Raw genomic sequence first — 14147 nt, forward strand, 5'->3', positions numbered from 1 at the left:
TTCTCTCTGCTGTCAATTCACAGAAGCGTTTTTATTTTGTGAATAAGTTCATACAACATAAAGGCTTTTGTGATTAGACAGGAGGAGGGGTGGGAAGGGCGTAGTAGCTGCACTGACTCTACACTTGAAGAGGATGAGACCAGCTGAGTGCAGCATTGGATCCCTGGAAGCTATACTGCTTGAACACAATAAACCTGTCAGATATAAATAACAAAGATAGGGCTCCATTCATGAAGTGGTATTGTCCGCTTTAAAGATCCAAGGTAAAATACCTCTAGGTGTTTTTCAAAGATTTTTGGACTTTTTTTGCTTAAAAAAAAAAATTTTTTTTGGTAAAAAAACCCTACAAAACGCGGCTAAACGCTAATACAAAAACGCTGAAAAACTCAAGTTTTTAACTTGATTTTATACAGCTAACGTTACCAGCATTGTTAAAACGACCCGTGTCCTTATGTTTGCGAGGTTTATGCAGCAAATAACACACTGTATATGCTTGTATATACACAAAAAAGTCTCTGAAAATCTGGCGAAATGACAGGAGAAAATACATATATTTCACTAAGTGTAAAAGGGTTGATTTACTACAGGCAAATTGACTGTGGACTTTGCAAGTCCAGTTGCTCCAGAACTTTGTAAATGAAGGGAAGGTCTGCTGACTTCCATCATCCAATCATGTGCAAGCAAAAATGCTGTTCTTTTTAATTTTCCTTGCATGTGATTGGGTATGCTTTGTAAAGTGAAGCTTTACCTCATTTATTAAGCTGTATAGCAACTTCACTTGCAAAGGGCACAGTCTATTTGCCTTTAGTAAATCAACCACAATATTTCTGTGTTGTGTCCATATTTAGGTTGGTATGCATTACTGTTGGGAGAACTGATCCAAAAACGTAGAGACTACTTACTCCAAATTGGCTGTTATATTTTTACATTCCTTCAGTATCATATGTCTGGACCACTACTTTTTGAATGCATGTATTTATTTATCCTTTAGTGAATTGACCCATAACGCAATATTTATGGAACGTTTTTGGGTTTTGAGGTAATGTAACGAACCGCCTGACGGCGCCCCTAGCAATCCACTGGTCAGGCTTCCCCAGAGCGCGGAGTCTAAGTCCCGGTTCACTTGTTCACCAGGGCCTCTGATGGTGGGGATGGACTTGGAGTGAACCGAGACCAGGTCGTGGCCCCTGGGTATACCCACCAGTGGTAGAGGAGGTTTCTGCAGGGTGAGAGCCTGATGTGAGGAGGCATGGATATCCCGACGAGGTGGACGGATGGATGGATGGGCAGGTGCGTGGTCAGACGATCCAAGTCGGTAGCCGTGGGATCTGTCATTCTGTAACATCCTCCATGAGCTTCTGAACCTCTTCTTTACTTCTCTTTTCTGTTTGCTTGGAACGAGCACTGCATGTTGTTTGCATTCATGGGCTCTGCTCTATGCACACTGCAAATCCCATAGTCCATGGGAAGGCAACTAATTTTCTCAAGGGGCCACATGGGAAATTGGGACTGTTGTGGAAGGCCAAACTTAATTCTGCTCAGCATTCATTTTGGACCTGGGAAGGTCTGAGGGAACATAAGCATATAGAAAACAAACACCTGGTGATAACTGTAATCTGTAAAATAATAGTTGAACACGGCTGTGTACATGCTGTGGCCGTGGCATTTTTAACTTGGGTTGAAGAGTTTGACAAGTAACGCCACTTGTCAAACTTGTCCATTGGGTTGAATGGGACTGCACTGCAACCACGTGCAATGCACGCAATTGCAGTACAGCAGTGCAACATTTTAGGGCTAAATCAGGTGGTGAGGAAGTGATATAACACCAGTCAAATGTCCTCTAAAAGCACTGTGACTGGAAGGAGAGAGCCTGAGATTGATACAGCAGGGATTTCTGCAGATCCTGACATGGAGTGAAGAACAGGTGCACAGCTTCTGGGGTTTACAGCATGCAGGCGCTAACATAGGAAGAACTTGGCCAAGTAGCAGAGCGGCGGGAGAGTGTCAGGACATCTAGGCAATGCTCTTCCCCCAGATCTGAGCCTCCCAGTTGTACCAATCAGCTCCCCAGGCTTTCTCCTTCCAGTTCTTGCAGTCCCCCACAGAAAGGCATGTATATATATATATATATATATATATATATATATATATATAAATAATATAGAGAGGTCCAAAGAACCGAAATTTGCCATGGGGCTGCAATATGCCCAGGTCCGATTTAGATGATAATGCAGTTGCAGCTCAGAAGTAACTCAGAAAATTCATAAGGGTTCAAAGCATTCTCTTTATTAAACAAAAAGAACGAGTGACCGATCAAGGCAAACAGCACCGATTGTACTCTAGGAAAAACCATCTGGTATTAAGTGAAATACCATGTTTCTTTCAAACCATATTGTTACACTTGTGCATAGCAGCAGTCCACACTCCCACGTGAAGAGTCAGCAAATAAAGACGCTTACAACTCGGTAAGGTACACTGGCTTTTAATTCCATGCTTTTGTTTGATTTGATAATCATTCTGATTTCCCTTCCCCATACAAACAAGAAGGGAATGTCACATAGGGCCAATGACAGATGTAGAAATAGGACAGAAAGACACAATAGATATGGAATAAAGTCAAGAACAGAAAGAATATATGTCACAAAAATGGCTTTACACAGAGGATAACGTGTGGACACTGACCCCCTACTAACAGAATGCGCTGCCTATCTGACAATAAATGCACAGACCTGATCTTCTTTTAATGCAGAACACATGGTACTCTTTTAGGGAGGCACTGCCATTTCAGGTAACTAGCAGCCTGCACTGAAAAGGTTCTACATCCCTACCCACATTCTTAGTGCACAGCATTATTTGCTACAGTGTTGCTTTGCACCTTCTATATACCTACAGAGTGTAGAGGTGAAGGAAAATCTATAGATAGAGGAACTATGGGTAACAGAAATAAAGTGGACCTCTCAACTACACACAGTGAAAAACAGACCATAAACCCAGACCACCTGTCCTCCAATTCTATATACAGTATCGGTTTTTGAAGTCTAATGATAAAGCATCATGGCCCATCCTAGAATGCATTTCAAACTCTTGGTCACTATATTATATATACTGTAACACTGCCACCTTCAGGTAGAAATAAGCACTGCAATGCATCTCATGGTCACTACTTTGTGCCAATCAAGAGGAATCCTTTTTGTGAATTCCTGTGATTTTCATGACAACAGTTAATTCACACGGATAAATGTATTCACTATAGCAGTACAAAGAACACTGGTAAGACTCAAGTATAGCACCCCAGAGCCACCTATAAAACAATTCATAGGACTGCAATCATCTGTTTTGGTGCAATGGGATATTATGCTTTGCAAGCCATCACTGATTTGCATTGCTTTCTGGAACAGACCTTAAAGTGGTATCACTAAACCAATATCAATGTGTTCAAGGACCCCTGAACACCCCATGCAGATGTGACCAGAAGGTGTATAGGATCCTGACCTGTCCTGGGAAGCAGTTGACCTGATTAATACCTGATGAGACAGGCTATATCTCAAATGCGTATTTTTACGCACTTCTGGTGAGTGCGCAATATACTTATTTCAGGATTTATCATCTACCACCTTGGATCAGTTTTCCATGCATGCATATATCATACAGGATCCTCACGTGGGCAATTATACTTGGGACATTTACGTACTGAGTTCACTGTATGCTGGCATCTCATTTCCTCACTATAACTATATGTATTTTATGATATTAAGTTTTATGTTGCATATTTTGTTTTAGCACTGCACCTTATATTGTTATACTCAATATCAATGTGTAAATTCAGGAACATGGCTTCAAGTGGTCCTATGCATGAAGTTAAAAAAAAAAACGTCAGGGTGTACTTCTCCCCCTGGCCCTGTCTAAAACTTACCTGGGCCCGATCTTGATCCAGCGATGTGCATGGGAGCAGTGGCTCATCTGGCTCTCTCTCTCCTCATTGGCCAAGACACAGCAGCGGGAGCCATTGACTCCCACTGCTGTCAAGCACAGCCAATGAGGAGGAAGTGGGGGCAGGACTGAGTCACTCTCTTTGTGGCCCATTGACACACACAGGCAGCTTGGGAGCGACCATGCTTAAGTGCCCCCAGAGCAAGCAGCATGCTCTGGGGGCACTTTGCAAGGGGGATGGGGCCAAAAGCACCAGTAGGGGACCCGAGATGTGGAGGATTGGGGCTGCTCTATGCAAAACCATTGTGCAGAGCAGGTATTTATGACGTGTTTGTTATTTTAAAGAAAAAAAAACAAGCCTTAAGAACCACTTTAACAAACTTACACACCACTGCAGCACTTGAATAAAATCCACAATTGTTTTCCTCTGTGTGTATTTGCAAGGCCCACTTTAGCTATAATTAAATTATTTTTCCCCAGATATATGGTCTGCATTAACAGCAATACAGTAAAATCAGGGACCTTTGATAACATTTAACAGCATTTTATTTATTTATCATACCTTTTGTAAAGCACAAACATAAAAGGAGGAAAATCAGAAACGTTTTAAACCATGTGTCTGCATCCTCACATATAAAGGAACTTTTATTAAAGTGGTACTGTATATTAGAAACAAGCGAGACATAAAATCATCTCAAAATGTTGGTAAATGTATAGTCTCCTAAGAAATCCACTGCTGTACCTCCAACATACAGTTATATTTGTAAATCAGAAGGAAAGGGATCAAACACTTTAGTTAGCGCAAAGGACAAATGATGGTGTCGTGTCAAACCAACCAATCAGATCCCAGCTGACCAATTAAGAAAGTTAAGCATCTGTCTGGTTGTCATCCCAGTTCTATCATGACTCCTAAAAATCATTTTGTTCATGAAATTAAGATAAATTCTTGGAATTACAGCACCCTCCAAAACATTGAATGACACTATCTTTCTAGACGTACAAGTAAACATAATTTAAGCTGATCATGAAACCCATTTGTTCCCTTTCTAAACAAAGGAATCATTGTGCTGCCCATGATAAATGTTAAACAAAGAAATTCTGATCTACAGAAAATAAATCACAGAAATAATATTAATTAAAATGTTGCATAACTTAAAATTGAAATGTAGTCCTGCTACATAACAAAAAAAAAAAATTAAATAAAGTTCTTACAATACTGTCCCATAACAACAAAACATTTCCCTTCATTCGTCCTAAGGTGCTACACAAAGATTAACACTCCCTTTTTCTCTACTAGAGAGCACTGCAAAACAGCAGTTGCAGGACCCTCTGGCACCCAAAAAGAACACAATGTTTAACCCCATTGCTGCCGGAAATGTAGAAAGTCAGATTCATGGAGCAAAATATGCAACACAGGTAGGAAAAATAATGATAAACATTACCAAGTTCATTGAATAAGGTGTCATATGGGAGCCGTGTATAGAATTATAAAAGGGCCAAACCGTTCCTGTGTTTATTTTACTGCCCTTTTCTTGCACTAATTTTATTTATGACCCACATGTCTCAGAAAAGAGATCTACATTAAAAGGACCAGTAACTTAAAGTGTGCAATTAAATTGCACAGAGCAGCCCTGATCCTCCTCTTCTGGAGTCCCACGCTGGCATCCTGGCTTCTTTCTTCTGCCACTTCTGGGCTCACTTCTAAGCCTTGCTGCCTGCGTCTATTAATGGCACGACTCAGCCCTGTCCCCCCTCCCTAGTTACTGGCTTTGATTGACAACCAAATGGCTCCCACTGCCCCAGTAAAGCCAGTGAGACCAGGAAGTGAGGGGAGAGAAGAGATGCAGAAAGGCAAAGCGCTGGATCGAATGAGTACTCAGGTAAGTAAAAAGGGGGTCAGGGGGGATAGAGATGCCTAAAACATTTTTACTTTAATTCAAGGAATGCATTAAGGTAAAAAATGTTTAGGCTTCATAACCACTTTAAAACTGTTTTATATAAAGAGCTACTATAAAACATGGACACGAGTGGTCTGAGCAGTTATATGTTACATGGGCAGAACCGGTGCCACTCATGATTCTGCTCATAAAAGAATGCTCATGCATGTCCACGTGATTTGTTGGCTGCAGGGGCTGCTAAGACAAATAATACTGGAAGCTGCAGTGACGTCACATCAAGGAGCTGTGCTTCTGCTTTTAAGACACGTCCACTGTTTGTCATCATTTTAAGATTTGGATCTGCCACACTAAATCACGTGATCCAAACACGGAGAAGGTAATTAACCACTCATTTATTTATTTATTTTTAAATATTCTATTGCTGCCAGATACCAATAGGCTATTGAATTGTATTTATCATTTCATTTATCACTGTATCTTTAGTAGAGACTGTCTCTATTTCCCTAGAACAGCCTTTCTCAACCTTTTCAACACAGAGGAATCCTTGAAATAACTTTCTGGGTTCAGGGAACCCCTGCTAAAAATTACTATATCAACAACTCCTGATACATTATTGTGGTGGGAAGAATTACCCCCTTACAGAAAGCTAAAAAGATCAATGGTGTCAGGGGGAACTTATCTGAGAGGCAGAAATTGCTCATTGCTCATGGAACCCCTAGAGAAACCCTGCCCTAGATCAATTCCCCAAATTCAACCCTGCAGGCTCCCTCTTCAAGTGTACATTTGCATATGACAGTTTTAGCCTATTATAACTAGGCCCCGTCATTCTATTACTACTGACTGCTTTATATATTTATCCATGAATATTATTGTACATAAATCCAACTGAAAATAAGTGGTTCTTTAAATAAACACTAACCCCGACTAAATGCAAACAGAAGTGAATTAACACATTAACACAGTACAGTAGGAAAAGGAGAATTGGAAAATTAAAGCAGATGAAATGCCCATCAACAAGACTAAAATAAAATAATCCTACAGCTTACTACCTAAGAGCTGCCTGTCCCATCTTGAAACAAATACTCTTGGGACATATTGTGCATGCAGTATCTCACATTGTAAAATATAATTAAATTATGGATTAGCACCATTTTAGAGTGAGTTGGTCACATTGATGAAGGCAGCCAATGTATGTCTGAGCCAACATCTCCAATGTTAAATTACTAGGGAGCAAAGGCATCACTGTCTGCAACACAAGCAAACTTCTCTTTGTATAGGTAATGGGTAAACTCTGAGACAATAAGAACAATAAGACGTCTATTTGAAAGGTTTTGCTTTTTAAGTAAAAATGACAAAATGTCTGACAAGAAGCCATTGGCTAAAAGATGCCCATACCTGCAACGATTATCAGGTAGATGAGGTTGTTCTTGACTTCATCTGCTGGTACCTAGTCCATCTTGGGTATTTAAGGCTAAAAGATGTCTGCACACACAAAGCCTGGAGCTGAATTTGTGGTCATACTAGGCTACATTAGCCCACGTATACTTGTTGCCTGTAAATGCTGTAGAATTATTCATTTGATATTTTCAGATTATTTCTACTACAAATGTTGGCTGTCTAGAGTTGTTTTTGTAGTTAAGCACCTTATTTTTATGTTTAGTTGATATTATAACAGATTAACAATTTAATTGATTATATTTTGAATTCCATGGTGACACATAGCACCTGCAAATATATATCTGTGTGTATTTATAAAGACAAACAAATGTGTAGAATCAGGGGCGGACTGACAACTCATGGGGCCCCCGGGCAATAGGGGATCATGGGGCCCCTGTGTCCTTGCCCGAGTTTCCAAATGGTCAGTCCGCCCCTGTGTAGAATGCAGTAAACTATAACAGCCAGTATGTAATCCTCTTTCACTATTCTAACATCTGAAATGTGATTGGTAGCTATAGTTTACTGCACTTTGTACGCAATCACTATTCTTTATTTTGCCTAAGTAAGCCAGATAATGTGACTTTATAAGTAAATTCAAGCCCGTTGTACAATATTTTGCTCATGATCTCACTGAATTGCAGTAATACTTCTACAACTTTCCTTGTGGTGTTCCCTCTGGCAGCAGATGGGGTAAATTCACAGAAATGTGTAAACAAATTTATAGTAATAAATGTGTGCCAGATTCAGGTGCTTGAGCTGTGGTTTACACTGGAAGAAAACTGTGCTCTGAACTTAAAGTGGACACATCACTGACACTTGGTAGAGGTAGCCATTTTGTGGATTGCACAATTTTCTGTGACATTCATAAGACAAAAGGATTAGGTACCTTTTGACTCAGTTAGTCACTGGTGAAATTATCATCTGCATTCTCATAAATATTGGTCCAGCCTACAAAATGACTGCCTTCAGGTAAAGGGTCTCCACTTTAAATCACAAGTCACCTGAGTCTGGGTCCTGAGGTTTTCAGGGAAATAAATTACTTGCCATAGTAAAAATATGGCTGAATATATACAAATACAAAATAATAAGAAAAAAAAACCCATAATACGATTAATGGAAGAATGATCCACTTCCTATGGCGAATTCTGATTGGCTAATTAACTTTGGAGTTGTCACAATACAGTAGATTCTTTTTGACAAGGTGTGACATGCAGAACTCTTGACATAAAATCGATCTTCTCAGAACACAATATGAATGAGTCGTTCAGAGGCTTTAAACATAAACATGTTTGCATTAGCCAATAAGAAGCTCTGTTCCCTGTAACGTAAGTGAAGTGCAGTAGCTCCCATAGGATAATTGGATCATATATCTGAAGACAAAAAAACAAATGTCCAGTCAACATTATGTGAAAAGAGGGGAACGGTAAGCCAAAAATATGTACTTTTGAGTAGCAATATGTATTTGATTGCTTCCTTTCAGTTTTCCCAGGTTGTTAACACTGACACTTCTTGAGGCCATGAAGTGTCCAGTCTATGTTGTGTCTTGATGGTTGGATGTGCATCATGGGATATTAGTCAGATTACCTCCTCAGCACATACCTGATGCATTTTGACTGTTCTTCAATGTTTCACTAACCGTGAATAATATAGGCATGCTTGATTCCCAACAATCCTGTAAATTCACTTCATGTGCTTTTAGGCAATTATGAAAGATGAAATGATAATGACATCATCTCTATGGGAAGTGGACCTGTGTGTATGGAGAGAGGGGAAAGGTCACCTTCATGAGGCAATGGACAATATGGCTGGGATCTCTCCTGAGTGGGATGGTAGGTGACCTCTCAGCCCCCTGATATCTGATCTTTATTTAGAAGAAACAAAAAATAACTAGACATCACGGGAGTTTTCCAAGTGCTGGTATCTTCAAACAAAGTCTGCAAAAGCTTGCCCAAAACATACACCCATTACAGCTTAAAGATGGCTGCACGTCTGCTGGTCCGGGTTTTGCTTAGATGGGCAATTGTGTCCTGTAAGTCATTGCTAACAGTGACTGAAAAGATAAAGGATTTGTAGAAGACAAGGTCCACTTCTTAACCAACAGTTCTGTTGAAAAACAACCCTACTTATTAAGAAAATGCAAAAGGATAAATGCCAGTCTTTGTCTTCATATTTTTATCTGCTAGCACGTTACTGTTTAGACGATCATGCAGCAATACTAACAGACCAGGTCCACAAGGTTATTTTCAATGATACTGCGTTCAAAGCTTTGTTCTTAAGCCTCTGCATCTCCCTCTGACTTCATATTGAGAGGGCAAATCTTCAAGACAAAATAAAACTGGAAAAAATAAAGTCAATATTTGGTCCCTAAAAAACAGCAGCAAAACCTCTAGGCATCTGCAGGTCCAATAGGAGTCATTGCAATGCTTTTTTTTTCCAGTGATCCATTCATTTAGTGCTAATATACTTTTCACCTATCTTACAATAAAAAGGGTCCAAACACACACAAAATAAAAATAAATATGGAATTTTACAGTACCTTGAACATTTTGCTTAAATATTTATCCCTGCCATTCATGGTTTGAATGCTCCCTTTTAGAAGCTTGTTCATTTAGAGGAGGGCTCCTCCATAAGTCTTTGGGCCCCCATTATTGCAGACTTCAGTTATTCCTAATTCTAAAAGAGGGTGGGACAGAGGACCAACAACTTATTGCTTTGCAACAATTTGCTGCCCCTCATCTAGTAGTGGAAAGGTCTTAGGTCTCAAGGGAAAAGGATGTAGAGGGTCTTGTTTGCTAAAACAGTTCAAGACTAAATGTAGGAAACATATGGACAAGTGAATACTCCTCATGGTAGACTGAATACTTTTTCACCAGGTAGAGGAGTTGATGGGGTTGTTGGTTCGTACGGTGGCATCAGAACACTCTCCTTCTGATGAATCACAGTCAGACTCAAAATTGCCTGGGTTCTGTAAATATTTGGAAAAAATACAAAATTAATACTTTTGTAATATTACACATGTTGGGTGTGAAAAGTCATGGCACAAACTTTGGTTTAGTCTGAGAATGGCCAGATGTTCAAAGCGCAGTTGTACTTTCCTTTTAAATGACTAAATACATTCAATGTGCATCAAAACAAAATGTGTCTATTACAGTTTTACACTTTGTTTTCTACCGGTAGTAAAGCAGCCATAGCCAAAGTAGAAAAGCCTGGCCCCCAAACAGCATGCTCAAGAGAAGCATTGCTGGTCTCTGTATGGAAGCGCAAACCTGACATGCTCCATCAAGTTAGAGCTAGAGCTCTCCAATCAGCAGGGAGTATGAGTTTTGCTGATCTGGTGTCATCAACTATATAGGAAAAACCACCTCTTTACTTCTGTTACCTCTAGGCAAAGCCCTACTGTGCCTAAAAGGTACATCCGGTTCTGTGACCTTTCATGTCAATCAGATGCAAATGTTTCACTTTACATTTTTGTTAAATTGCTTAGATCCTGCAACATAGTATCTCAATGCATAGTTTTATTAATGTGGCTGTTGTTACATTGCATTGCTTAAAGGATAAGTTCACCTTTGGGACCTATTACATGTTCCACCTGTTTTTAGTGTTCCAGCATCTGCGTGTTCCAGCATCTGCAGCTTCTCTCCCCTGATCCTCCCCTCTCTGTGACAGCGGGCAGGGGATCCTCTCCCACAATTTGAAAACAGTGTGGCCGTGCGGGGCTCCGCCCACATGGCCGCTTAATTCATTCACAGTTTTCTCTGAATGAACAGATTACAAGTACTGTGAGCCATTGCAGCTGATGGCTTGTAGTTCTCAATAAACTACGAGGGTGCTGGTGAACGCTCTCGTAGTTCATTGATTTTCCTGCTCTCGAGCAACTACCTGCCTATATGGGAGGTACAGGCAGACAGCTACCCTGTGAGTCTGCAGGAGCCTGACACTGCACCTGCAATCTACTGATCGCAGGTGCAATGCTCTAAAGGGTCCTTAGATAAAGGGTGCCTGTAAAAAAAAAAAAAAAAAAAAGGCCAATACTTACCTAGCCCATACCATCAGTCTTCATTGTCTTGAAGAACTAAGTTGCCTGAAAAATATCTGCATTCAACACACTTCCAGGTATTTCAGATGCCTGGTTTCCTGCTAAGCTCTGTGGTTCCATCTGTTGTAAGGACACAGCAGTGATGTAGCGGTCTGCAAATGTCACTGCAGCATGGGACAGGTAAATATTAATCCTTTCTTTGAAGCTAGCAATTTTTTTAAACTTTTTGATCTGAAGTCTAGAGTTGCTTTAAAAATGCCAATGTTGTTTCAGAAACACTGATCACACATTATCATTTTCAGCTCACTTCCTTACCTCATAACTGTGCTCCTCAGCACAAAGTTTGCCCAAGGACATTTGAGTCTTCACTCTTCTCACTGCACATTCCTTGTCTGATAACCCATCTGACTGTGTTGAGATCTCAATGGGGATTTCGGGTGTCTGGGATAGCAAGTCTTCCAGCTTGTCACCCAAAGGCTCCTTGCGGCTGTTGACCAAGTCATCTGGGCTGTTGGAGTGATCACTGGTGTTCCCCTCTTCTCCATCAGACACAGAGAAATTTTCTGAACTGAAAGTGGAGTAGGACTGGCAGCTGCTCATGCCCCGAGGTGGTCGATGTCTCCTGGGAAACTCAACTTCACTGTCTACCTCACCCTCTTCTTCCTCGGATGATTCATCTCCATTCTGTGGAACAGACACACAAGTACTTAAAAAACATTTAAAAGATCTAAGATGCAGCTAGAATTTCCCAATCTGAAATTATCAACAGTTTGCAGAGCAAATTAAAAAAGAAACTTCAAATGTGTTAGAGAGTTTGTAGTTGCTTTGTCTTTTCAGCATGACGTAGCTCTAGTCCATGCTGAAAAAGACAGAGTAGCAGAAAGCACTCTGGTGCCTAAAATATATAAGCTTTGTACAAAATCTGAACTAAGTGACTGTGAAGAGTTCCAAGTCAGAACACTTTCATGGCTTCTGCAAATTGCAGACTTTTACATTTTCTCATTAAAAGTGGAACTCTTGTAACCGGTATTCTACAGCTACAATACATTTCTGTCACTGTTTTAAATTCAAATTCAGCCCAAATGATATTTTATATTCTATGTTTAGAGAAGAGTTAGAACCTCTAATGGTTGTTCACTGATGTGTGTGTTCCTCTCACCACCTTTCTCTGTGAAAGCACAGGTGTCAGGGTGTCATTGGATGTGACCAGGAAAAGAAGAAAAGGAAAATTTCCCCAACAGACAGCAAGAGCTGGGCTTTTTATATGTTAAAACAATAATGTTCTCATTTATGAAATTACATTATTCATGAATGTATTTGTTTTTAATCATTAAAGCTGAAGTTTAAGCCCCCCCCCCCAAAAAAATAACAATAATAATAATAAAATAATATGTATCTTTTAGTGAGCTAACTTACCTGTAATGAAGTATGTCCCACATCATGCATGCGGCTGAATACTAAAGAAATCTTCATTTCAGGAATGCCTGTCCTCTTCCTGTCTCTGAACTTCTGGCCCTGTGAGGGTTAATAGTTTTGGGTCATCTATTAAGCTGCTGTGAAATTGTTCCTGATGAGGAGGACCTGTCCCTTCCCCCATTGAAAAACTTTCTGTCATTGCTTTCACTGCCTGTGACAATCTGCAATGGAGGGAGAGAATCATGTGACTCATCATACTCTCCCTCATTCACAAATTGTGTTACTGGTAGTGAAAGCAATGAAAGAACATTTCTCAATAAAGAAGGAGACAGGTCCTCCTCATCGGGAACTTTTTCACAGCAGCTTCACAGAAGACCCGAAACTTTTAACTTCCGGAGTTCAGAGACAGGAACAGGATGGATCATCCCTACAGCGAAGATTTCGACAGGATCCAGCTGCCTGCACAACATGGGATATACTTTAGTACAGGTAAGTGAGCTCACTAAAGCAATTGTTTTTAGTTGAACTTTAGTTTTAAATTTGTACAGTTTTTATTCCCATTGTTTTATGTACTTGCATATGTGCACGTTATTGATTACTATTATAGCCCATCTTTGTCTTTATTCTTGGAAAGTTACAAAATGTTGAGTGCAAATGAAAATGAATTAACATGGCAGAATTTTAGTCCTGATCATCATGTATCTTGTCATATCAAACACTTCCAGATATTGAGCTATGACAAAAGTCTTGTGATCCCTTAGACACTCGAAGTAAGGAACATAGGAAAAGTATGTATCCCTCTAAGACATTACCCAAAACGGAACGTTCTTCTCTTCCTCCTTCCCCAGTCCTCCTTCACATTTGGTATATTTGTTTTTGGGATGGGGGTAGGCACAGGACAGGTATGCGCTCCCACTTCCAATTGGATCGGCGTGGTGATCCGAGCAGAAGTGGTCCCCCTTCTTCCCCTGCAGCCTTCTGAGACACGTCACAGGTCCTAGAAAGGTGCGGCATCATTCTGTGTGCAGCAGCCCCCCACCCAATATTTACCTGAGCCCCATAACGATCCATCGATGTGCACAAAAGCCTTGGCTCTCCGGGGACTCTCCCTCCTCTTTGGCTGAGACAGCAGCGGAAGCCACTGCTGTCAATCACTGCCAGTGAGAAAATGAAGAGAGAGGGGGCAGGGTCAAGCCACGGCTCTGTGTCTGAATAGACACGCAGAGCAGTGGCTCAGGAGCAAGCCTGCTTGGGTGTCCTCATAGAAAGCTGCTTGCTCTGGGGGCATCTGGCAGGAGGGGGGGGCCAGGAGTGCTGGTGGGCATGGAGCAGGTAAGTATAGACATGTTTGTTATTTTTTTTAATTGCCTTTAATATCACTTTAAAGACAGACATTGAGATATACCTGTGTGATTGAGGCCAACTGGTAC

At 40.6% G+C, this 14147-nt stretch overlaps 1 protein-coding gene across 2 annotated transcripts in view; it reads right to left on the bottom strand.

Moving 5' to 3' along the window:
* Positions 1 to 2466: 2466 nt before the first annotated feature.
* MAP3K13 (mitogen-activated protein kinase kinase kinase 13) overlaps positions 2467 to 14147 on the bottom strand; it is a 208253-nt gene continuing 196572 nt past the window's right edge. For both annotated transcript variants that reach the window (XM_089671689.1, XM_089671681.1), the window contains 2 exons: positions 11617 to 11985; positions 2467 to 10230 (listed from right to left, as the gene is read on the bottom strand). In XM_089671689.1, the coding sequence (XP_089527815.1) occupies positions 10132 to 10230; positions 11617 to 11985 (468 nt within the window). In that variant the 3' untranslated portion in view covers positions 2467 to 10131. The remainder of the gene's footprint in view (positions 10231 to 11616; positions 11986 to 14147) is intronic.

The sequence above is a fragment of the Staurois parvus genome, unplaced genomic scaffold (assembly GCF_062004578.1).
Source record: "Staurois parvus isolate SC_StPar_1 unplaced genomic scaffold, SC_StPar_1.0 ptg000011l, whole genome shotgun sequence".
Lineage (NCBI taxonomy): Eukaryota > Metazoa > Chordata > Amphibia > Anura > Ranidae > Staurois > Staurois parvus.